General features: G+C 47.0%; 1 protein-coding gene across 2 annotated transcripts in view; it reads left to right on the top strand.

Annotated features, from left to right (window-relative positions):
- LOC134910040 (adenylosuccinate synthetase isozyme 2) overlaps positions 1 to 25,982 on the top strand; it is a 247,055-nt gene that overhangs the window by 126,640 nt on the left and 94,433 nt on the right. For both annotated transcript variants that reach the window (XM_063917592.1, XM_063917593.1), the window contains one exon: positions 20,513 to 20,594. In XM_063917592.1, the coding sequence (XP_063773662.1) occupies positions 20,513 to 20,594 (82 nt within the window). The remainder of the gene's footprint in view (positions 1 to 20,512; positions 20,595 to 25,982) is intronic.

Genomic DNA, 25,982 nt, shown 5'->3' with positions numbered 1-25,982 from the left:
TGGGGCTTGTGGGAGTATGCTACCCTCCCCAGTAAGTATTGGCCGTTGAAGAATTCCTGAGTGAACAGCGAACCTCCCTTAAAATAAAAAAAAACCTACACAAATCACGTTAGAATGTACAAATAGCGTTTATGATCCCACAAAAACTGAATGGGTATCAAGGTAACCAACTAATGCACACAATTACGTGCGGTACAGTCACACTTCGTATAAGTAACTATTACTTATCCGCCTAACGACCAGCGGAATCGGTAGTTTAGGCTGCGAAACCTTCAGCCGCAGCGTATTCTCAACACGGGCCTATATGGGTTTTGCGCCAACCCCCCTCTGGGTTGCGCTTACTTACCTCTGACTCTTCTTAAGTCAGGGTCTTCAGAACTTCGTATAGGTACTTTTAACGGATTTCTGATTTTAGCGACCTTCTGGTCTGCTGTAACACTACTTGCTCCTTTTACCTTATTTCACTGTTAACGTGAGATGCCTTCCACGCCACCCTGTGCTTCACTTCACGGGTGTACTTCTACGAGATCCCGATTTTTCTCAAGGTTCACCCAAAAGAAAAATTCACTTGCATACACACGCTTCTTTCACTTCAAATATACTTTGATTTTTCTGTACAGAAAATTACTTTCATTCAGGTAACACAGGTTAATCCCAGAGGAGATGCAGCAAGAGAAGGATCTTTTTCCTTTAACTAGTTTTAGGAAACTGAAAGAAATTGTGCTATTATCTCGAGGCTTCCGTATCGCCTTACTAAAACAATGCTATCGTGTGATTTGTATCTAGTGGGCGTATCTGTACGCATGTTGCGTAATTTACGCCACGTGTGTAGGCCTTTGCGTCGCGTACGCTGTCTCGCACTCGGTGAGAGACACGTGTACACAGGCCGGATACGTCCGCAGTAACACAAATAACACGCTTCTATAAATGTAAGCGATCTTTCACTATAAACGCTTACCAAACACCACACAGTATCTTCTATGCTGCGTGCGTGTTTTTACAATTACTCCATTAAGTATTACTCTTTACTTTTAACTAAAATAGCAACCAATTTTCTCTCGGCACGTTTATCAATGCAAATGGCAAACAGGACATTTAGATATGTGAAAGTACACGAATGAAAATACAGGTGTGTGTGTGTGTGTGTGTGTGTGTGTTGCGTATGCAATTTGCACCAAACAGAAATTAAAACAGTTTAAAAAACAAAACAAAAACAATAGCTTAACGTTCTTACCTTTCGGTTCCGGATCCACCAGCATCCCTACAAACCAAGCGAAGCAGACGCTTATCTGATCAGCACTACCGTATCCCCAACCATAAACACGGATACAGGGGATACTACCTTCCCGCCCTTTGCTGATGGATAAAAGTCTGCCTGGTTCCGCTTGGCTGCGGATATGAGGAGGCCCGGACGATGCCCCCAATTGATAGTCAAATATTTACCTTTGAACATAAGCTATATACTTATTATGGACTAGTACGCAATCGGGGCACGGAGTACCGTAAGGGTACGCACTTAGCGTAGCAGACGCTAAACCGTGGGCGCGACGCACGAGCGGCACGTACGCTCACGGGCTTACGCTTGGTATCGAGCACGCTATAGGCGGCCCGAGTACCGTACTGCTACGCTGTTGGCGTAGCGGATGCTGTGCCGTGAGAGTGAGACACGAGCGGCGCTGACGCTCACTGAATGACACACTGTAAACCTTGTTTAACAACACACTGTAAGGGTATGCTTATACTGTAAACCTTAGTACTGTAATATTACCACAATGTAACACTTATTGACCCTGATAATATTAAAGCTGTTTGAGCGATTGAGACGCTCAGAAACCCTATTCAAAAACTGGTAAAACACACAAGACCTGGTAAGGTTCCAACACCTTCGTAGAAGATACTTTAGTATAAAAAGGGGAAAAACAGTTACAGCTTATACACTACAGACCTAACATCAATACCTAAACAGAATAACAAGAAATAAATGTGAACAATAGCGAACGATCGCAAACAGAATAAACACAAAGAGAATAAAATGGCAAACACTTAAAGGATAACAAAATGAGAACGAATGGCGTACATAAAGAATAACAAAATGGCTACAGAGAAACTTACACACGTGGGAATGATTCGCAAGCGCGTCCTGGACCAGCCCTCAGCCTTCAGTGTTGAAAACCTTTGTAGAGAGAGTGAGTGCTGGTCCAGCAATGGTGGCCTTTATATACACAACATACAGTAACAATACAATGGTCCCTATAATCTTATAGTTCATTGGACACAGGAATGTGTCTCTGCATTATAACAAAAGATCATAGGTGGGTTCGAACAGGTGGGCTGTGTCTATTTCCAACTGCTCAGGTGGGAGGTATCCTCAGGATTCCCGCCGCATGGATAATGAACAGCAAATACAGTAAATGTCTAGAAACTACTTTTAAACATAACTATACGCAGGAGCGAACAATCTCTTCCTAACCAACACCGAAATGTTACATTTAAAATACTCTACAGCTGGATACTAGACATCACCGTTCTACCTTTGTCTGACCCTTCATATCATGCAAAGAGGAATTTCTCTGTCCAAGAACCGTTTACACTAAACATACTTTCTGACATTGTTAAGGGAACTACTATCTATAAAACACACTATTTAGGTTAAATATGTTGCGATCGAGTCGCTCGCTAGATGCTCACAAACTCCGCCGTAAATACACATCTCCACGCGCAGGAGACGTCGGAGCGTCCCTTACGCAACCTGAGGGGATGCGTACGCACGGGGGAGTGGGTGCACGAGCAGCGGGCATGTGCATTGGGGTTAGTACAAGGCATTGTGAATCACAATATTTTTCGACTTTGACAAGTGCTAATGGATATGTACTGTTTTCTGCTACTCCTCCTGGTAACATGTTATGTCTTATAGTGGAGTGTTGTCCCACTTCTTTTCTCTATCTTTTTCTGACCCATTCTGTTCTTTTCCTCTTCCAGCCCTATGACTGTTGAATCTGGTGGGCTCCGTCTGCTTGGCTGGAATGTTAGGGGATTGAACAACAAGATTAAGAGGTCCTTTGTCCTATCTCAGGATAAAAAAATATCAGGCTTCTAGAATGTTTGTCAGAGACACACTTGCTAGGCAGCAAAGTTCTGGCGCTTAAGAAACCTTGGGTTGGGCATATGTTAAATTCTACCTTCTCCAGTAATGCTAGGGGTATATCGGTACTTATGGGAAATCTGTGCAGTTTCACTTGGAGTCCTGTGAAGTGGATGTACATGGCAAATATAATTTTTTTGCGCGCTCATGTTAGCCGCAGCCTGTTGCATGTGCTGGCTGTTTATGTCCCACCTCCATATAACAATGAGGTTCAACAGCAGGCTGCCAGATTTATAGCCCAGTCCCCGGCGACCCCTACAATATGTTTAGGGAACTTTTAATAATGTAATGGACAAAAATTTAGATAGATGGAGAGAGGCCGCTGTGTCTACTTCTCAGACTCCCTCTCACCCCATTTTCACGTTTAGTCGCCGAGCTGGGGTTGGTGGATATATGGAGAAACTGGAATATTGCTGAATAGTGCTATTGCTTTTCACACTCTCTCTCCCATTTAGATTTAGTTTTAATCTCCCCTGATCTATCGCCGGCTGTGGCAGAGGTGGGATACCTTCAAAGTGGTATTTCTGATCACTCTCTCTTTCTCTCACTTTGAAAATAGATCAGGATAGGGGAGCGAGAATTTGGAAACTTAATCCTTTCTGGTTAACCCTGCTGAGGGCAGGCTCAGACTTTGTTGCATCCTAGGAGGGGTTCTAAAATGACAATTTAACATATTTAGACCCAGCAGTTAGGCATGGCGCCTTTTAAGGCTTTCATGCGTGGTTTGTTTATTAAAAGAATCACTGAAATTAAACTATTTAATCGGAGAGAAGAGGTTCGTTTAGAGGCCCTGTGCCAGCGGCTGGAGGCTCAATATGTGACAGAATACTATAGCAAGATGCATAGAAGAAGTGGCCAGACTATTTGTTCGAAAAATCTAGGCATAGGCTCCTTTTCTTTAGGCATGAGCAGTACTTCCAAGCGGACATGGGTGGTAGCTATTTGGCTTATTTAGCTCGAGATGAATCCTGCAATAATGTTGTTCAGTGTGTGCGTAATTCTAGTGACCGGTTATGTTACTCTGGGGCAGATGTGACGGAAGCTTTCCGTGATTATTACTCCCAATTGTACGCCTCTCGGGTCTCCTATTCTGCTGAGCAGCTTTGGGAATCGGGCTCCGGTTGAGCTGCCATGTTTGCGTCAGGAAGATGCTGAAGTCTTAGACGCACCATTCACATTGGAAGAGATAGAGGCAGTGGTCTCTTCTCTCCCTACATCAAAAGCTCCTGGGTGCGATGGGCTTCCTGTGGAGGTATATATAAATGTTTAAGAGTTCTTCATTCTCTACTTGTTGGAATTGTTTAATTCACTCTTTGAATGGGGAACTCTCTCTCAATCTATGTCAGAGGCCAATATTATTGTTGTAGTTAAGCCAGGGAAGGACCTCACTGTACCGGAGTCTTTCCGACCCATTTCCCTTTTGACCACAGACGTTAGTCTTGGCAAAGGTTTTGGCAGCTCGTCTGAATTCAGTTATTACTTCTATTATTCACCCTGATCAGACTGGGTTTATGCCAGGTATATCTACCACCCAGAATCTGCATAGATTGTTTTGCCATCTACAAAGACATGACTTAATAAAGATGGGGGCAGTGGTAGTGTCTCTTGACGCTGCCAAGACCTTCAACTCGGTAGAATGGGTGTACCTTTGGGGTGTACTTAGGAAAATTGCTTGGTTTATTAGCCTTCTTCAAATATTGTATTCCTCCCCAATGACTTGAGTGTCGGTAAATGGATTTACTTCAGCCGCATTCCAGCTGGCGAGGAGGCCCTGGCAGGGATGCCCCTTTTCGCTAGCGCTATTTGCAATAGCTATCGAAGCCTTGCTAGCTTGTTACGTACCACTACGGAGGTTCGGGGAATTAGGTTTTGGGAGGCTTTGGATTTTGTGGCCCTTTACTTGGACGATATGCTCCTATTTTTGCAAGACTCGGTGGGATCCCTGCATGCTGTGTTCCAAATAGTTAGAACGTTTGGTATTTATTCAGGTCTGTTGATCAATTGGGGCAAGTCAAATTTCTCTGACGTCCTAGTGGATGCTGGGAACTCCATAAGGACCATGGGGAATAGACGGGCTCCGCAGGAGACTGGGCACTCTAAGAAAGAATTAGGACTACTGGTGTGCACTGGCTCCTCCCTCTATGCCCCTCCTCCAGACCTCCGTTAGAATCTGTGCCCGGCTCGAGCTGGTTGCACACTAGGGGCTCTCCTGAGCTCCTAGAAAAGAAAGTATTTATTAGGTTTTTTATTTTCAGTGAGATCTGCTGGCAACAGACTCACTGCTACGAGGGACTTAGGGGAGAGAAGCGAACCTACCTGCTTGCAGCTAGCTTGGGCTTCTAGGCTACTGGACACCATTAGCTCCAGAGGGATCGAACACAGGCCCAGCCTCGGTCGTCCGGTCCCGGAGCCGCGCCGCCGTCCCCCTTGCAGAGCCAGAAGCAAGAACAAGAAGAACGTCCTGGAAATCGGCGGCTGAAGACTCCGGTCTTCATTAAGGTAGCGCACAGCACTGCAGCTGTGCGCCATTGCTCCCCATGCACACCACATACTCCGGTCACTGATGGGTGCAGGGCGCTGGGGGGGGGGGGGGGGGGGGGCGCTGGGGGGGGGGGGGGGGGGGGCGCTGGGCTGCAATTAGAGTACCTTAACATGGCAAAAAAACACATAATATAGTCTAATAAACTATATATGTATAAAAATCCCCTGCCATAATATTAATATAAAAAGTGGGAGAAGCCCGCCGAAAAAGGGGCGGGGCTATCTCCCTCAGCACACTGGCGCCATTTTCTCTTCACAGCTCCGCTGGAAGGACGCTCCCCAGGCTCTCCCCTGCAGTTTCCAGGCTCAATAGGGTAAAAAAGAGAGGGGGGCACTAAATTTAGGCGCAAAACTGTGTATTATAGCTGCTATAGGGAAAATCACTTTGTGTAGTGTAAATCCCTGTTTATATAGCGCTGTGGTGTGTGCTGGCATACTCTCTCTCTGTCTCCCCAAAGGACTTTGTGGGGTCCTGTCCTCAGTCAGAGCATTCCCTGTGTGTGTGTGTGCGGTGTGTCTGTACGGCTGTGTCGACATGTTTGATGAGGCTTATGTGGAGGCGGAGCAGGTGCCGATAAATGTGATGTCACCCCCTGCGGGGTCGACACCAGAGTGGATGGATATGTGGAAGGTATTAACCGACAGTGTCAACTCCTTACATAAAAGGCTGGATGACGTAACAGCCGTGGGACAGCCGGCTTCTCAGCCAGTGCCTGCCCAGGCGTCTCAAAGGCCATCAGGGGCTCAAAAACGCCCGCTACCTCAGATGGCAGACACAGATGTCGACACGGAGTCTGACTCCAGTGTCGACGAGGATGAGACCTATACACAATCCACAAGGGGCATCCGTTGCATGATTACGGCAATAAAAAATGTGTTGCACATTTCTGACATTAACCCAGGTACCACTAAAAAGGGTTTTATGTTTGGGGAGAAAAAGCAACCAGTGGTTTTTTTCCCCCATCAGATGAGTTAAATGAAGTGTGAAGAAGCGTGGGCTTCCCCCGATAAGAAACTAGTGATTTCTAAAAAGTTACTGATGGCGTACCCTTTCCCGACAGAGGACAGGTTACGCTGGGAGACATCCCCGAGGATGGATATAGCGCTCACACGCTTGTCAAAAAAGGTGGCACTGCCGTCTCAGGATACGGCCGCCTTAAAGGAGCCTGCGAATAGAAAGCAGGAGGCTATCCTGAAGTCTGTATATACACACTCAGGTACTATACTGAGACCTGCTATGGCTTCAGCATGGATGTGCAGTGCTGCAGCAGCGTGGTCTGATTCCCTGTCTGATAACATTGATTCCTTTGACAGGGACACTATGGGGTATATGCAATTCACGGCGAATCGCGGCAATTTTTCGCCGTTTTTTAATTCGACTTAATTCGACAGGTGAATTCCCGAAGGTGGCTTCCGGAATTCACCATATTCAATGAAAAACGGATTCGCCAGAATCGCGGGCGAAAATCGGCCGATTTGGCGGATTTTGCCGCGATTTTAAAAAACGGGAAAAACCCGGAAAAAAAAATGGCGTGGGGTCCCCCCTCCAAAGCATAACCAGCCTCGGGCTCTTCGAGCTGGTCCTGGTTCTAAAAATGCAGGGGAAAAATTGGGCAGGGATCCCCCGTATTTTTAAAACCAGCACCGGGCTCTGCGCCTGGTGCTGGTGCCAAAAATACGGGGGACAAAAAGAGTAGGGGTCCCCCGTATTTTTAACACCAGCATCGGGCTCCACTAGCTGGACAGATAATGCCACAGCCGGGGGTCACTTTTATGCCGTGCCCTGCGGCCGTGGCATTAAATAACCAACTAGTCACCCCTGGCCGGGGTACCCTGGGGGAGTGGGGACCCCCCCCCCCCCCACCCAAGGGCCAGGGGTGAAGCCCGAGGCTGTCCCCCCCCATCCAATGGGCTGCGGATGGGGGGGCTGATAGCCTTTTGTGATAATAAAAAGATATTGTTTTTTCCAGTAGTACTACAAGTCCCAGCAAGCCTCCCCCGCAAGCTGGTACTTGGAGAACCACAAGTACCAGCATGCGGGAGAAAAACGGGCCCGCTGGTACCTGTAGTACTACTGGAAAAAAAATACCCAAATAAAAACAGTACACACACACCTTGATAGTAAAACTTTATTACACACTACCGACACACACATACTTACCTATGTTGACACGCCGACTGCCACGGTCTCCGACGATCCGAGGTACCTGTGAAAAAATTATACTCGCCTTCCAGCGTCCAGAGGTACATCCAGGTCCAGAGATAATCCACGTACTTGGCAAAACAAAAAAACGAACACCGATCCATACCGGACTAAGAAAGGGGTCCCATGCTTTCACATCAGACCCCTTTCTCCCGAATCCCGGGACATCACGTGACTCCTGTCACTGAAGTCCCTTCAGCCAATCAGAAAGCGCTACTTCCGTGGCGCTCACCTGATTGGCTGTGCGCTGTCTGTGCTGTGACAGCGCATCGCAAAGCCGCTCCATTACTTTCAATGGTGGGAACTTTGCGGGTAGCGGTGGGGTTAACCCGCGGTCAGCAGCTGACCGGCGGGTGACCTCACCGCTAGCCGCTAAGTTCCCACCATTGAATATAATGGACTGGGCTGTGCGATGCGCTGTCTGCTCAGACGCGCAGAGCCAATCAGGTGAGCGCAACGAAGTTGCGCTTCCTGATTGGCTATAGAGACCTTTCTGTGACAGCTGTCACTGACAGGTCTCTCTGCATTCGGGGATAGGGGTCTCATGTGTCAGCATGGGACCCCTTTCAGTCCGTTTGGTCGGGTATTTGCGTTTTGTTTTTTTCTACAAGTACGTGGATTTATCTCTGGACCATGGCTGAGGTGAGTATATTGATCTTTTATTTTCAGGTACCCCTGGATTCTACATGGAGAAGAGGACCGATGTCGGCGTGTGAACATAGGTAAGTATGTGTGTGTCGACGTATGAAATAAAGTTTTACTTTCACGGTGTGTGTCTCCTGTTTTTATTTGGGTATTTTTTTTCCAGTAGTACTACAGGTACCAGCGGGCCCGCTTTTCTCCCGCATGCTGGTACTTGTGGTTCTCCAAGTACCAGCTTGCGGGGGAGGCTTGCTGGAACTTGTAGTACTGCTGGAAAAAACAATATTCTTTTCATGATCACAAAAGGCTATCAGCCCCCCCATCCGCAGCCCATTGGATGGGGGGGGACAGCCTCGAGCTTCACCCCTGGCCCTTGGGTGGCTGGGGGGGGGGACCCCTTGATTGAAGGGGTCCCCACTCCCCCAGGGTACCCCGGCCAGGGGTGACTAGTTGGATATTTAATGCCACGGCCGCAGGGCACGGCATAAAAGTGACCCCCGGCTGTGGCATTATCTGTCCAGCTAGTGGAGCCTGATGCTGGTGTTAAAAATACGGGGGACCCCTACGCTTTTTGTCCCCCGTATTTTTGGCACCAGGCGCAGAGCCCGGTGCTGGTTTTAAAAATACGGGGGATCCCCTGTCAATTTTTTCCCCGCATTTTTAGAACCAGGACCAGCTCGAAGAGCCCGAGGCTGGTTATGCTTTGGAGGGGGGACCCCACGCCATTTTTTTTTAGGATTTTACCGTTCCAGCAATAAAAAAAATAATATTTAAAAAAAATATATAAATAATATTTGTGCCTCCAAAAAAAAAAAAGTACCTAATCCCTTCTAATATAAATAGATCTGCTATTCCCAAAAAAAAAAACACAAAAAAAAACATGTTTAAATTTTTTTTATTTGTTTTCACCCTCCAAAGTGTGGCGGATTGAAAATGACGAATTTGCAGGCTAAAAGCACTGCTGTCGAATTTCCAAACTTGAATTGAATATGCTTTGGTCGAATTGCAGCACTTGTATCATTGCAGAAAAGTCGAATTTGCAAAAATTCGAATTTCAAAAGTCGAATTTTGAAAGTCCGTTTTTTGGTCGGAAAGCACTGAATTGCATAGGCGAATTTTTTTTTTGGTCGAAAATTACCCGAAATTCGACAATTTCGGGAATTTGACCGCAATTGCATATACCCCTATATTGCTAACCATAGAGCATATTAAAGACGTAGTCTTATCTATGAGAGATGCACAGAGGGATATTTGCCGGCTAGCATCTAGAATAAATGCAATGTCCATCTCTGCCAGGAGAGTATTATGGACTCGGCAGTGGACAGGTGATGCGGATTCTAAAAGGCACATGGAGGTTTTGCCTTACAAGGGTGAGGAATTGTTTAGGGATGGTTTCTCGGACCTCGTTTCCACAGCAACAGCTGGGAAGTCGTCATTTTTACCTCGGGTTCCCTCACAGCCTAAGAAAGCACCGTATTATCAGGTACAGTCCTTTCGGCCCCAGAAAGGCAAGCGGGTTAAAGGCGCGTCCTTTCTGCCCAGAGGCAGGGGTAGAGGGAAAAAGCTGCACCATACAGCCAGTTCCCAAGAACAAAAATCCTCCCCTGCTTCCACTAAATCCACCGCATGACGCTGGGGCTCCACTGGTGGAGCCAGGTGCGGTGGGGGCCCGTCTCCGGAACTTCAGCGACCGGTGGGTTCGCTCACAGGTGGATCCCTGGGTTCTACAAGTGGTATCTCAGGGATACAAGCTGGAATTCGAGACGTCTCCCCCTCGCCGTTACCTCAAATCAGCCTTGCCAGCCACTCCCCCGGACAGGGAGGTAGTGCTGGCGGCAATTCACAAGCTGTACCTCCAGCAGGTGATAATAAAAGTTCCCCTCCTTCAACAGGGACGGGGTTACTATTCCACAATGTTTGTGGTACCGAAACCAGACGGTTCGGTGAGACCCATTCTAAATTTGAAATCCTTGAACACTTATATAAGGAAGTTCAAGTTCAAAATGGAATCGCTCAGGGCGGTTATTGCAAGCCTGGAAGAAGGGGATTACATGGTATCACTGGACATCAAGGATGCTTACCTGCATGTCCCCATTTACCCACCTCACCAGGTGTACCTCCGTTGTGTGGTACAAGACTGCCATTACCAATTCCAGACGTTGCCGTTTGGTCTGTCCACGGCACCGAGGGTATTTACCAAAGTAATGGCCGAAATGATGATACTCCTTCTAAAAAAGGGATTTATAATTATCCCATACTTGGACGATCTCCTTATAAAGGCGAGGTACAGGGAGCAGTTGTTGGTCGGAGTAGCACTATCTCAGGAAGTGCTACAACAGCACGGCTGGATTCTGAATATTCCAAAGTCGCAGCTGGTTCCTGTGACGCGTCTGCTGTTCCTGGGTATGATTCTGGACACAGAACAGAAGAAGGTGTTTCTCCCGGAGGAGAAGGCCAAGGAGTTGTCATCTCTGGTCAGAGACCTCCCGAAACCAAAACAGGTGTCGGTGCATCACTGCACGCGAGTCCTGGGAAAGATGGTAGCTTCTTACGAGGCAATTCCATTCGGCAGATTCCATGCAAGGATCTTTCAGTGGGATCTGTTAGACAAGTGGTCCGGATCGCATCTTCAGATGCATCGGCTGATCACCCTGTCCCCGAGGGCCAGGGTGTCTCTGCTGTGGTGGCTGCAGAGTGCTCATCTTCTAGAGGGCCGCAGATTCGGCATACAGGACTGGGTCCTGGTGACCACGGATGCAAGCCTCTGAGGTTGGGGGGCAGTCACTCAGGGAAGAAACTTCCAAGGACAATGGTCGAGTCAGGAGGCTTCCCTACACATAAATATTCTGGAACTAAGGGCCATTTACAATGCCCTAAGTCAGGCAAGACCCCTGCTTCAAAACCAGCCGGTGCTGATTCAGTCAGACAACATCACGGCGGTCGCCCATGTAAACCGACAGGGCGGCACAAGAAGCAGGATGGCGATGGCAGAAGCCACAAGGATTCTCTGATGGGCGGAAAATCGCGTGATAGCACTGTCAGCAGTGTTTATTCCGGGAGTGGACAACTGGGAAGCAGACTTCCTCAGCAGGCACGACCTCCACCCGGGAGAGTGGAGACTTCATCCAGAAGTCTTCCAACTGATTGTAAACCGTTGGGAAAGGCCACAGGTGGACATGATGGCGTCCCGCCTAAACAAAAAGCTAAAAAGATATTGCGCCAGGTCAAGGGACCCTCAGGCAATAGCTGTGGACGCTCTAGTGACACCGTGGGTGTACCAGTCGGTTTATGTGTTCCCTCCTCTTCCTCTCATACCAAAGGTGCTGAGGATAATAAGAAAGAGAGGAGTAAGAACTATACTCATCGTTCCGGATTGGCCAAGAAGGACTTGGTACCCGGAACTGCAAGAAATGATCTCAGAGGACCCTTGGCCTCCGCCTCTCAGACAGGACCTGCTACAGCAGGGGCCCTGTCTGTTCCAAGACTTACCGCGGCTGCGTTTGACGGCATGGCGGTTGAACGCCGGATTCTAATGGAAAAGGGCATTCCGGTTGAAGTCATTCCTACGCTGATAAAAGCTAGGAAAGATGTGACGGCAAAGCATTATCACTGCATATGGCGAAAATATGTTGCTTGGTGTGAGGCTATGAAGGCCCCCACAGAAGAATTTCAGCTGGGTCGTTTTCTGCACTTCCTACAGTCAGGAGTGACTATGGGCCTAAAATTGGGTTCCATTAAAGTCCAGATTTCGGCCCTGTCTATTTTCTTTCAAAAAGAACTGGCTTCACTGCCTGAAGTTCAGACGTTTGTTAAGGGAGTGCTGCACATTCAGCCCCCTTTTGTGCCCCCGGTGGCACCTTGGGATCTCAACGTTGTGTTGGATTTCCTAAAATCATATTGGTTTGAGCCACTTCAGACCGTGGAATTAAAGTATCTCACGTGGAAAGTGGTCATGCTTTTGTCCTTGGCTTCGGCTAGACGGGTGTCAGAATTGGCGGCTTTGTCCTGTAAAAGCCCCTATCTGATCTTCCATATGGACAGAGCAGAATTGAGGACGTGTCCCCAATTCCTCCCTAAGGTGGGATCAGCGTTTCATTTGAACCAACCTATTGTGGTGCCTGCGGCTACTGGGGACTTGGAGGCCTCCAAGTTGCTGGATGTAGTCCGGGCCCTGAAAATCTATGTTTCCAGGACGGCTAGAGTCAGAAAGACTGACTCGCTGTTTATCCTGCATGCACCCAACAAGCTGGGTGCTCCTGCTTCTAAGCAGACTATTGCTCGCTGGATCTGCTCCACGATTCAACTTGCACATTCTGCGGCTGGACTGCCGCATCCTAATTCTGTGAAGGCCTATTCCACGAGGAAGGTGGGCTCTTCTTGGGCAGCTGCCCGAGGGGTCTCGGCTTTACAACTTTGCCGAGCTGCTACCTGGTCGGGATCAAACACGTTTGCAAAATTCTACAAGTTTGATACCCTGGCTGAGGAGGACCTTGAGTTTGCTCATTCGGTGCTGCAGAGTCATCCGCACTCTCCCGCCCGTTTGGGAGCTTTGGTATAATCCCCATGGTCCTTACGGAGTTCCCAGCATCCACTAGGACGTCAGAGAAAATACGAATTTACTCACCGGTAATTCTATTTCTCGTAGTCCGTAGTGGATGCTGGGCGCCCATCCCAAGTGCGGATTGTCTGCAATACTTGTATATAGTTATTGCCTAACTAAAGGGTTATTGTTCTGAGCCATCTGTTCAGTGAGGCTCAGTTGTTATTCATACTGTTAACTGGGTATAGTTATCACGAGTTGTACGGTGTGATTGGTGTGGCTGGTATGAGTCTTACCCGGGATTCCAAATCCTTTCCTTGTTGTGTCAGCTCTTCCGGGCACAGTTTCCCTAACTGAGGTCTGGAGGAGGGGCATAGAGGGAGGAGCCAGTGCACACCAGTAGTCCTAATTCTTTCTTAGAGTGCCCAGTCTCCTGCGGAGCCCGTCTATTCCCCATGGTCCTTACGGAGTTCCCAGCATCCACTACGGACTACGAGAAATAGAATTAACAGTGAGTAAATTCTTATTATTTTCCCTGTTTCATTTCATATTCCTGAAGATGTGTGTGCAGCTCATCCTTTGCAGCGGATGCTGCAGTTCAAGTACTTCGGTATTTGGATCACACCCTGAGCTTCAGCGTATGTGGTTCACAATATTGACCCCCATAGTGATGAATTTTAAGGAAAAAGCTCATGCCTGGAGAAAATTGCCTTTATCTGTTCGTGGATGCATTCAGTTATTTAAAATGGCCACCCAGCATACATTTTTGTATATTTTGCAAAACTCCCCAGTCTATATTCCGAAGAAAGTATTTAGTGGAATTGAGAGTATACTATCGTCATTTATGTGGGGTAACAAACCAGTTAGAGTCTCCATTAAAACTTTATATAACTCTCCGCTATCAGGGGGATTCGACCTCCCTGATCTTAGGTTTTATTATATAGCTGCACAACTGACACATCTATCTAGCTAGACTACTGACACAGTGGACCTGGCTATGGTGGGATTCTTGGCCGAGCAGTCCTCTTCTTCCTCTTCCTCTTCCCTCTCTCTCTCCTATTAAGATGCTGTTATTCGATTTGGCCGTGAAGGGGAAAGTATCTTCTACGTATACTGCTATTAATGTGTGATTAAACACAGACCTATTGAATTGCCTTACACTAAAATGGGAAACTGATTTGGGACCTCTAGCTAATGAACATTGGATCCAAGTGTTGGGGTCTATTAAATACACCACCTCTTGTATTAGATATCGACAAGTGTTTTTCTATGTCTTTCATAGAATCTACTGTACGCCTGTGTCCTTGTAGAGAGCTGCAAAGAGAGAATTCTCTTTGTACCAAATGTCAGGCTGAAAATGCTGGGTTCTGGCATATGTTATGGGATTGCCCTTTGGTTAATTCATTTTGGAATGGCATGTGGAGGGATGTTAACTTCTCCTTCCCTTCCTGCTACAAATCCAAGGATATGTTTATTCAGATTAGATCTTGAGGAGACTCACTCTGTCACGATTTATAGATATGTCCTATGTCTTACTACTTTTAGCTAAAGTTGTTATAGCAAGAGTCTGGTTTTCAGCTGATTCCCCTAATGTATATCAATGGAGGGCACTAGTTAACGATGTGGCCCAACATGAGGCATATGTTCAAAGCACGTGGCTCTGACTCCAGGTTTTCTGAGAAACGGGATAGATGGTGACGTTCTAGATTGGCCAGGGATGATGGGACTCTACCGAATCCATAAATGTACGGGGTGGTATATTATATTCAAAGAAACACTCTTGCTCTCCTGTCTCCAACACGTTATGGTATGAAATTGTTTTCACTAAGCTAATATCTGTAGGAGTATTGTATGGAATTGCTATACATTGGCGAGACAGAGACACACAGACGGACTTAATTTTGTCTATTTCTCCAACATCCTAGAGAATGCTGGGGACACTTCAAGAACCATGGGGTATAGACGGGATCCGCAGGAGACATGGGCACTTTAAGACTTTAAAAGGGGTGTGAACTGGCTCCTCCCTCTGTGCCCCTCCTCCAGACTCCAGTTTAGAATCTGTGCCCAGTGAGACTGGATGCACACTGAGGAGCTCTCCTGAGTTTCTCTGAAAAAAGACTTGTTAGGTTTATTATTTTCAGGGAGACCTGCTGGCAACAGGCTCCCTGCATCGTGGGACTGAGGGGAGAGAAGCAGACTTACTTCTGTGAGTTTCAAGGCTCTGCTTCTTAGGCTACAGGACACCATTAGCTCCTGAGGGTCTAAACGCTAGGTACGCCTAGATGCTCGTTCCCGGAGCCCGCCGTCACCCCCTTTACAGAGCCAGAAGTCATCAGAAGACGGGTAAGTAGAAGAAGATCAAAAGACTTCAGTGACTGCTTTGAGGTAATGCACAGTGGCCGCGCTGCGCGCCATGCTCCCACAAACACAGTGTCAAGTAACAGGGTGCAAAACCAGGGGGGGGGGGGCACAGTTAATTTGGTGCTGGATTAATGATATAAAAGCGTTAACAGGTCTGAGGCTTTATATAAAAAGTTTCAGAACCGGGGTAAGCGCTGGGTTGTGAGCTGGCGCACACCCTCTGTGTTTCTCTGACAGGCTTTACTGTGGGTCTGTCCCCTATATGCCCAGTGTGTTTGTGGTGTCGGTACACGTGTGTCGGCATGTCTGAGGCTGAGTGCTCTTTCCAGGAGGAGACTGGATTAGGGAAAGAAACGACTGTGGGAGTGACCCTGTCGGCACCGCCGACGCCTGATTGGGTAAATGTTTTGAGTGCTTTGAATGCGAATGTGGCTCTATTAAATAAGAGATTGGATAAGTCTGAGTCTCAGACCCAGGCATGGAAGAAATCCGTGGAGGATGTGTTGTCACAAGTTCAGACCCCCTCGGGGTCACACAAGCGTTCTTTTACCCAGATAGCAGATACAGATACCGACACGGACTCCAGTGTCGACTATAGTGATGCCAGATTAAATCCAAAACTGGCTAAAAGCATTCAGTACATGATTGTGGCGATAAAAGACATGTTACATATCACGGAGGACCCTGCTGTTCCTGATACAAGGGTCTGTATGTTTAAAGGAAAGAAACCTGAGGTAACGTTCCCTCCCTCTCATGAACTGAACGCTCTTTTTGAAAAGATTTGGGAAAATCCTGACCAGAAGTTTCAGATTCCCAAGAGAATTCCGGTGGCATATCCATTCCCCTCTGGGGATAGGGAAAAGTGGGAGTCAGAAATCCATTTATGTCACTACGGGTACGCTACTCAGACCTGCAGTTGCTTCGGCGTGGGTGAGTAGCGCTATTGAAAAGTGGGCAGAGAACATGTCATCTGAGTTACATATCCTGGATAGGGATAGCATTCTTTTGACACTGGGTCATATCAGGGATGCTGCAGCCTACCTTAAGGAAGCTGCAAGGGACATTGGCCTTTTGGGATCAAGGGCCAATGTTATGGCAGTCTCAGCTAGGAGAGCATTGTGGATTCATCAATGGAATGCTGATGCTGACTCTAAGAAGGCTATGGAGTCTGCCGTATAAAAGTGGTGTCTTGTTTGGTGACGGCCTCGCTGACCTGGTATCTACGGCTACCGCGGGTAAGTCATCCTTTTTACCTTATGTTCCTGCACAACAAAAGAAAACGCACCACTATCAGATGCAGTCCTTTCGGCCCAATAAATACAAAAGAGGACGAGGGTCTTCCTTCCTTGCTTCTAGTGGAAGAGGAAAGGGAAAAAGGTCACCAGCTGTGGCAGGTTCTCAAAAGCTGAAGTCCTCTCCGGCTTCTACCAAATCCACCGCATGATGCTGGGACTCCTCTGCGGGAGTCCGCACCAGTGGGGGCACGTCTCCGACTCTTCAGTCATTTCTGGGTTCGTTCGCCCCTAGACCCATGGGTATTAGAAATAGTGTCCCAAAGGTACAAGCTGGAATTACAAGACGTACCCCCTTGACAATTTTTCAAATCGGCCTTACCAATTTCTCTTCAGGACAGGGAGGTGGTATGCGGTGCTATACAAAAGCTATGTCAAAATCAAGTCATTGTCACGGTACCTCCGTCACAACAGGGAGAAGGCTTTTATTCGAGCCTGTGCGTGGTCCCGAAGCCGGACGGCTCGGTCAGACCAATTCTGAACTTAAAATCCCTCAATTTCTAGCTAAGAAAATTCAAATTCAAGATGGAGTCTCTCCGAGCAGTGATCTCCAGTCTGGAGGAAGGGGATTTTATGGTGTCGGTCGACATAAAGGATGCCTACTTACACGTCCCCATATATCCTCCACATCAGGCTTACCTGAGGTTTGCCGTTAAGGATTGTCATTACCAATTTCAGACGTTGCCGTTTGGTCTGTCCACGGCTCCGAGGGTTTTCACCAAAGTTATGGCGGAAATGATGGTTTTCCTGCGCAAGCAAGGAGTCACAAGTATCCCGTACTTGGACGATTTCCTGATAAAAGCGAGGTCCAAGGAACAATTACTGCAGAGCATGACGCTTTCCCTGACAATTCTGCAACAGCATGGTTGGCTCCTAAACTTGCCAAAATCACAGTTGGTTCCGACGACAAGGCTGTCGTTTTTGGGTATAATTCTGGACACGGAATCACAGAGTTTTTCTTCCAGTGGCAAAGGCTCTGGAAATTCAGAACCTGGTCAAACAGATTCTGAAGCCAGCAAGAGTGTCTATTCATTAATGCACTCGGTTGCAAGGGAAGATGGTGGCGGCCTACGAGACCATTCAGTTTGGCAGATTCCATGCCAGAGTGTTTCAGTGGGACCTGTTGGACAAATGGTCCGGATCCCATCTGCACATGCACCGACAGATCATCCTGTCTTCCAAGACCAGAATCTCACTCCTGTGGTGGCTGCACAGCTCTCGCCTCCTATAGGGACGCAGATTCGGGATCCAGGACTGGATCCTGGTGACCACGGATGCAAGTCTCCGAGGCTGGGGTGCAGTCACACAGGGGGAAAATTTCCAGGGAAAATGGTCAAGCCAGGAAGATTGTCTACACAAACATTCTGGAATTAAGGGCCATTTACAACGGCCTTCTACAAGCGGAACATCATCTTCGCGATCTGCCCGTCTTGATTCAGTCGGACAACATAACAGCAGTGGCGTACGTAAACCGCCAGGGCGGAACGAAGAGCAGATCGGCAATGGCAGAAGCCACAAAAGTTCTCCGCTGGGCGGAAAGGCATGTAAGCGCTCTGTCAGCGGTCTTCATTCCAGGTGTGGACAACTGGGAAGCAGACTTCCGCAGCAGACACTATCTCCATCCAGGAGAGTGGGGTCTTCATCAAGAGGTCTTTGCAGAAGTGACAAGTCGTTGGGGAATTCCTCAAATAGACATGATGGCGTCTTGCCTCAACAAGAAACTTCCGAGATATTGTTCCAGGTCGAGGGACCCTCAAGCAATAGCGGTGGATGCCCTAGTGACACCGTGGGTGTTTCAGTCGGTATATGTGTTCCCTCCGTTTCCACTCATTCCAAAAGTGATAAAGATCATAAGAAGAACAAGGGTTCATGCAATCCTCATTGTTCCAGAGGGCCTGGTATCCAGATCTTCAGGAATTGCTCATAGGAGATCCCTGGCCTCTTCCTCTACGAGAGGATCTGTTACAGCAGGGGCCGTGCGTGTACCAAGACTTACCGTGGCTTCGTTTGACTGCTTGGAGGTTGAACACAAGATCCTAGCCCGAAAGGGTATTCCCGGTGAAGTAATTCCCACACTGCTTCAGGCTAGAAAAGTGGTAACGGCGAAACATTATCACCGTATTTGGAGAAAATGTGTCTTGGTGTGAATCCAAGGAGGCTCCTACGGAAGAATTTCAGCTGGGCCGTTTTCTCCATTTTCTGCAAGCAGGGGTGGATGCGGGCCTAAAATTAGGCTCAATTAAAGTACAAATTTTCGGCCTCATCAATTTTCTTTCAAAAAGAATTGGCTTCCCTTCCAGAAGTTCAGACTTTCGTGACAAGCGTGCTGCACATCCAACCTCCCTTTGTGCCCCCGGTGGCACCATGGGATCTTAACGTGGTGTTGCAGTTACTGCAATCTCATTGGTTTGAACCTTTACGTAAGGTAGAGTTGAAATTCGTCACTTGGAAAGTGATCATGCTGTTGGCCTTGGCCTCTGCAAAGCGGATGTCTGAATTGGCGGCTTTGTCTCACAAGAGCCCCTATTTGATCTTCCATGAAGATAGAGTGGAGTTGAGAACTCGTCAGCAATTTCTGCCAAAAGTGGTGTCATCGTTTCACATGAACCAACCTATTGTGGTGCCGGTGGCTACTGACGCCTTAGAGGAATCGAAGTCTCTAGATGTGGTCAGAGCTTTGAAAATGTATGTAGCCAGAACGGCTCAGATTAGGAAAATGGAGGCTCTGTTTGTCCTGTATGATCCCAACAAGATTGGGGCTCTTGCTTCCAAGCAGACTATTGCATGCTGGATCTGTAATACGATTCGGCAGGCTCATTTTACGGCTGGATTGCCGTTACCGAAATCTGTGAAGGCCCATTCTACCAGAAAGGTGGGTTCATCCTGGGCGGCTGCCCGGGGGGTATCTGCATTACAGCTCGGGTTCAAACACTTTTGCAAAGTTTTAAAAGTTTGATACCCTGGCTAAGGAAGACCTCTTGTTTGGTCAATCGGTGCTGCAGAGTCATCCGCACTCTCTCAAGTCCGTTCTTGAGCTTTGGTATAAACCCCATGGTTCTTGAAGTGTCCCCAGCATCCTCTAGGACGTAGGAGAAAATAGGATTTTAATGCCTACTGGTAAATCCTTTTCTCTTAGTCCGTAGAGGATGCTGGGCGCCCGTCCCAGTGCGTACTGTATCTGCAGTTATGGTTACACACGTGTTGTGTTGCGTTTATAGGCAGCCTGTTGCTGTCATTATTCATGCCGTTGCATGCGTTGGGTTGAATGGCATGCTTGAGGTGTGAGCTGGTATGTATCTCACCTTAGTTTAAATCAAAATAAATCCTTTTTCCTCTAAATGTCCGTCTCCCTGGGCACAGTTCCTATAACTGGAGTCTGGAGGAGGGGCATAGAGGTAGGAGCCAGATCGCACCCCTTTTTAAAGTCTTAAAGTGCCCATGCCTCCTGCGGATCCGGTCTATACCCCATGGTTCTTGAAGTGTCCCCAGCATCATCTACGGACTCAGAGAAAAGGATTTACTACCGGTTTTTTTTTTTAACATTTTTTTTTTTTTTTATTGATGCCATTTTGATGTTGTGTTTTTTGTTTTTGCAATGCAATTTGGAAAATATCAGTAAAAAGTACCCGATTTAAAAAAAATAAAATAAAAAAAATATCGAGGAAATCTCTCACTCTCTCTTCTTGGGCTCCCTCTATCCCCAGATTAGAGCGTGATTTACAAGCAATAACCGTTATATTAATCTCTCTTTATTTAGTTTTGTAGAATTAATTTGTACTTTTTTTGTTCAGGTTTGAAGTTCTGGCTAAACAGTACAAATCGATGTACCCTTCACTGGAAATTGACATTGAAGGTGAACTTGGAAAACTTAAGGTATTTAAAGACCAAACTTAATTTTTTTCCCCCACTAGAACAGAACACTGGATTGTTTCTCATTATCTTTCTATGGGTAAGAATTGGATTGCCTGATGCTAAAAAAGTGAATATATACTGTTCTGAAAGAATAATATACAAATTATTAATGAACCAGCAGGTTTAACTATTCATTCTTATAATGTCCGTTGCCTAACAGAATAAACACTTCATCTTCGGCTACAGTAAGCGATGAATATCTACCAATTTAAAAAGGATAATCCTATAAACCAGTGAGTGCCATAGTCCAATAATGTTTTAGGGATGTACAGTAACTATAAATGCCATGGCTTTCTAGAAGCAAGGCTAGCTGATACACTGATATTCTGGTCTCCTACTCACTACAGTAATGAGCAATGCTAATTGTAATTTAACATTTTATTGGAATAGAGTGTGGTTATTAAATTGGGAGGAACTTGGAGTGAATGTAAGAGAAGTCTCCTATCAAACATAGTATCGTATGGATATATATTTTTTTTAACTGGGTAAAAACAGACAGACATAGAGGTAGGAAGGCCCTGGTCGCAAGCTTACAATCTATAGGGAAATAGGCATTGATACACAAGGATAGATGCTACCTATTGTATAATGGTCCACCAGATTGGTTCTTAATGGGTTGTATGATATGATCACCCCGTAATGTTGGCCAAGTGTCAGGAGGGTGTGAGAGTAAAGTAAGACAAGATATGTGATGTTATGTGTACTGTAAAGAGAGGATGTAATTGGATAGGGAAGCATTGAAGGTTATGTGGGTGGGTCGGGAATTTGATAGGCTCGTCTGAAGAGGTGAGTTTTCAGGGAACGTTTAAAGGTTTGGAGACTAGAGGCGAGTCTTATTGTTCGTGGAAGGGCATTCCAGAGAGTAGGTGAAGCCCGGATAAAGTCCTGTAATTTTGAGTGTGAACAAGTGATGCATGTGGATGAGAGACGCAGATCTTGTGCAGAGCGGAGAGGTCGGGTAGGGAGATATTTTGAGATGAGTGAAGAGATGTATGTTGGTGCAGTTTGGTTAATAGCCTTGTATGTCAGTAAAAGTATTTTATATTTAATACGGTAGAATACCAGTAACCAATGGAGGGACTGACAGAGCGGATCTGCAGACGATGAACGTCTAGCAAGGAAGATTAGCCTCGCAGCTGCATTCAAAATGGATTGTAGTGGTGAGAGCCTATGTTTGGGAAGGCCGGTCAAGAGACTATTACAATAATCAATGCGGGAGATAATGAGAGCATGGATTAGAGTTTTAGCAGTGTCTTGTGTAAGATATGGTCGTATTCTGGATATGTTTCTTAGATGTATGTAACATGATCTTGAGACGGATTGAATGTGGGGAACAAAGGAAAGTTCAGAGTCAAGAATGACACCTAGGGTGCGAGCTTGTGGGGCAGGGATATTGCGGAGTTCTCAACAGTGATAGAGATATCAGGTTGGTACTAAATGGAATCCAGGAGAATAAACTACTTGGACAAGTGTACCACTAAAGGAGTGTCAGGGGTTCTGTAATGTCATGTTTTTGTGCCCTTCTTTCCTTTTCAGGATAAATTCTACGGTACTCTCTTGCCTGTGTGTTTTACCACAGGAAGTACTGTAAGTGAAGTAATGAAAGTGAAGGAAAGATACCAAAACAGAGGCAAGGGAAAGGGAGCTAACACGGAAATAACATACTAAAGGGAATTCAAACACAGGGAACTGTCTAACTGATACAAGACAGATCTACAGAATGACACAAAAGGCAAATGCTAGAGGCATGGACAAGTATTCCAGAAGTCGTGCATCCTATTCTATATCTTAAAACGTATGCATTTTCAAAAGTTCTCTGTAGTCCATTAATAGATGGTATCTGTAAAGGTTGCACTAAAGCTTGGTACACCCTTGTTCAATCCTCTGGACATCTAATGCCTAACCAGACTGACACTATCCTACTGGAGACCTAGGTCGCAGATACAACACTCAATCTGTGCATACACACCTGTCCAATTTTGCTGCAGATCTCCAATCTAAATCTGCAGTAACGGAGTTGGATCCATTCCAACATGCAGTTGTCGGAATGGATCCGACAACCCCTATTCAATGGACGGCCAAATCCGACTGTCTGATTTGGCTGTACACAGGGACCCGTCCTGCCGCTGCTGTCAGGGGCTGCAGATGCGCTGACAGCAGCGGCCAGGTGCGCAGATGGCGGCGGGCAGGAGTGGGACGGCGGTGGGGGTAAGCTGGGTTGCGGGGGGGGGGGGGGGGGAAACAGAGATCGGTGGCAGGAGGAGCTGGCTGCAGGGAGAGATGTGCCTGCGGGCGGCGGGGAGAGCACAGATCGGCGGCCGGCGGTAGGAGCTGGCTGCGGGGGGGAGTCGCTGCAGGGAGAGAGAGGTACCGGCGCCTTCCCCCGCCACCGCAGACATGTCCCCCTGCAGCCAGCTCCCTCCGCCGGCTGCTGATCTCTGCTCCCCCTGCGGCCCGCTGCACCGCTTGTCTCCTCACCTCAATCCGACTTGTTTTCAAGTCGGATTGAGTTTGTCGGAAAGGGGGCCAAAACCTGTCAGATTTGGCCCCGTTTCCAACAGAAGCACGTGGATCGGTGGCTATTCCGCCGATCCACGTGTTTTCCGACAAGTCGAGAATTCCCGACTTGTCGGAAAAAATCAGCTCCTATTGAGTAGGTCGGAACCCCTTCCGACCTATTTCTGTCGGAAGCTGCCGTCTTTCCAACAAGACGGCAGCTTCCGACAGTTATTGAATACAGCCCACGATCTTCTGAAAGGCTGATGTGTATAAGGGGACATTTCCAATCTTCACTAAGGGGGTGCTGCCTGAGGGATGAATCAGAACAAGGGCTGGACAAACCAGTTGCTGGAGCAGTCACAATTCTATATTAATCAGTTACTGGTGATTGGATCTGCTTCCTTTTTTTTTTTTTTTTTTTTCCAGGAGGTTTAACATTTATTTTGAGCCCACTAGGATGGAATGAAACCAGAGGTTGCAGGTCAATTGGAAGAGAATTGGACAAGTGTATAGCTAGATTTACATGATTTACATGTTAACCAGAAAACCTCCACTACACACCCTGTTCAGTATAATTAAGCCGTGTCTGTGGGATTCTGATATCACTTGCCAAAGTGGGTTTAATTTGAAGACTCCCATTAAAAGCAAGTTTATTCCCCTTTGCTCACGCTTCACAGTTGTGAATGCAAGAGTTCCAGGTCTTGCTTAATGACTATTGGATGGATCTGGAATCTCCTATGTCAGTAACTGGAAATTTTAAATCTTTAAATGTTTTCCCTAATTGCAAATTATTTTCTAGAAGATGGCATAAAAGAATGTGTGAATGTGTTTCATGCAGTGCTTACTGTACATGTGTGTGCACTTGTTTGCAGGTAATCATTGTAGGTACTGTAGATGTGCTTTTATTATGGAACTGTGTAACAGGACAGATATTATAATTTGCTCACAGTGGACTTGAGTTATCAGCTGAGCACTGCAGCAGGTCTTTCTATTCCATTTTAGACTAGTTTTGAACAATTCTGGGGAAAGTGATTGCTATGGTGGGATTGTACTACCATTTGTGAAATACCTAGCTGCAGTTTTAGATCTGGGGTTGCACATATAGGCACTTTATTCCCAGGCATTAAGATTGTGAGGATTCCGATCCCAGTGGTAAAACAAAGATAAAGGTTAATGCCACTTCACTAACTTGGTGTATCTCGTGTTCATGGCACAAGTTCTGACACTTAGGCTTCTAAATTGTTTTTGTTTTTTTACATTTGTTGACACTTGACAGCTTATGAATAACTACTATTGCATTGGTTCTCAAACTGTGTGCCGGGTACTTGCAGGGGTGCCCTGGTTTGGTGGTCCACGAAAAATTCGAATTTATGGTCAATGTAAGACAAAACCAGTCCTTTTTCTGACGTCCTAAGTGGATGCTGGGGACTCCGTCAGGACCATGGGGATTAGCGGCTCCGCAGGAGACAGGGCACAAAAGTAAAAGCTTTAGGATCAGGTGGTGTGCACTGGCTCCTCCCCCCATGACCCTCCTTCAAGCCTCAGTTAGATTTTTGTGCCCGGCCGAGAAGGGTGCAATCTAGGTGGCTCTCCTAAAGAGCTGCTTAGAGTAAAAGTTTTGTTAGGTTTTTTATTTTCAGTGAGTCCTGCTGGCAACAGGCTCACTGCATCGAGGGACTTAGGGGAGAGAAGTGAACTCACCTGCGTGCAGGATGGATTGGCTTCTTAGGCTACTGGACACCATTAGCTCCAGAGGGAGTCGGAACACAGGTCTCACCCTGGGGTTCGTCCCGGAGCCGCGCCGCCGACCCCCTTGCAGATGCCGAAAAGTGAAGAGGTCCAGAAACCGGCGGCAGAAGACTTTTCAGTCTTCATAAGGTAGCGCACAGCACTGCAGCTGTGCGCCATTGTTGTCAGCACACTTCATAGCAGCGGTCACTGAGGGTGCAGGGCGCTGGGGGGGGCGCCCTGGGCAGCAATGATAGTACCTTATTCTGGCTAAAAATACATCACATATAGCCCCTGGGGGCTATATGGATGTATTTAACCCCTGCCAGGTCTCAGAAAAACGGGAGAAGAAGCCTGCCGAAAAGGGGGCGGGGCCTATTCTCCTCAGCACACAGCGCCATTTTCCCTCACAGAAATGCTGGTGGGAAGGCTCCCAGGCTCTCCCCTGCACTGCACTACAGAAACAGGGTTAAAACAGAGAGGGGGGGCACTTATTTGGCGATATGACTATATATATTAAAATGCTATAAGGGAAAAACACTTATATAAAGGTTGTCCCTGTATAATTATAGCGTTTTTGGTGTGTGCTGGCAAACTCTCCCTCTGTCTCCCCAAAGGGCTAGTGGGGTCCTGTCCTCTATCAGAGCATTCCCTGTGTGTGTGCTGTGTGTCGGTACGTGTGTGTCGACATGTATGAGGACGATGTTGGTGAGGAGGCGGAGTAATTGCCTGTAATGGTGATGTCACTCTCTAGGGAGTCGACACCGGAATGGATGGCTTATTCAAGGAATTACGTGATAATGTCAACAGACGGCCGGCAAAAAAATAGTACCTGTCCAGGCGTCTCAAACACCGTCAGGGGCTTTAAAACGCCCATTTACCTCAGTCGGTCGACACAGACACAGACACGGACACTGATTTCAGTGTCGACGGTGAAGAAACAAACGTATTTTCCTTTAGGGCCACACGTTACTTGTTAAGGGCAATGAAGGAGGTGTTACATATTTCTGATACTACAAGTACCACAAAAAAGGGTATTATGTGGGGTGTGAAAAAACTACCTGTAGTTTTTCCTGAATCAGAAAAATTAAATGAAGTGTGTGATGATGCGTGGGTTTCCCC

The sequence above is a fragment of the Pseudophryne corroboree genome, chromosome 4 (genome assembly GCF_028390025.1).
Source record: "Pseudophryne corroboree isolate aPseCor3 chromosome 4, aPseCor3.hap2, whole genome shotgun sequence".
NCBI classification, from domain to species: Eukaryota; Metazoa; Chordata; class Amphibia; order Anura; family Myobatrachidae; genus Pseudophryne; species Pseudophryne corroboree.
Note: the sequence above shows the minus strand (reverse complement) of the source record. Positions and strands in the feature narration are given on the sequence as shown.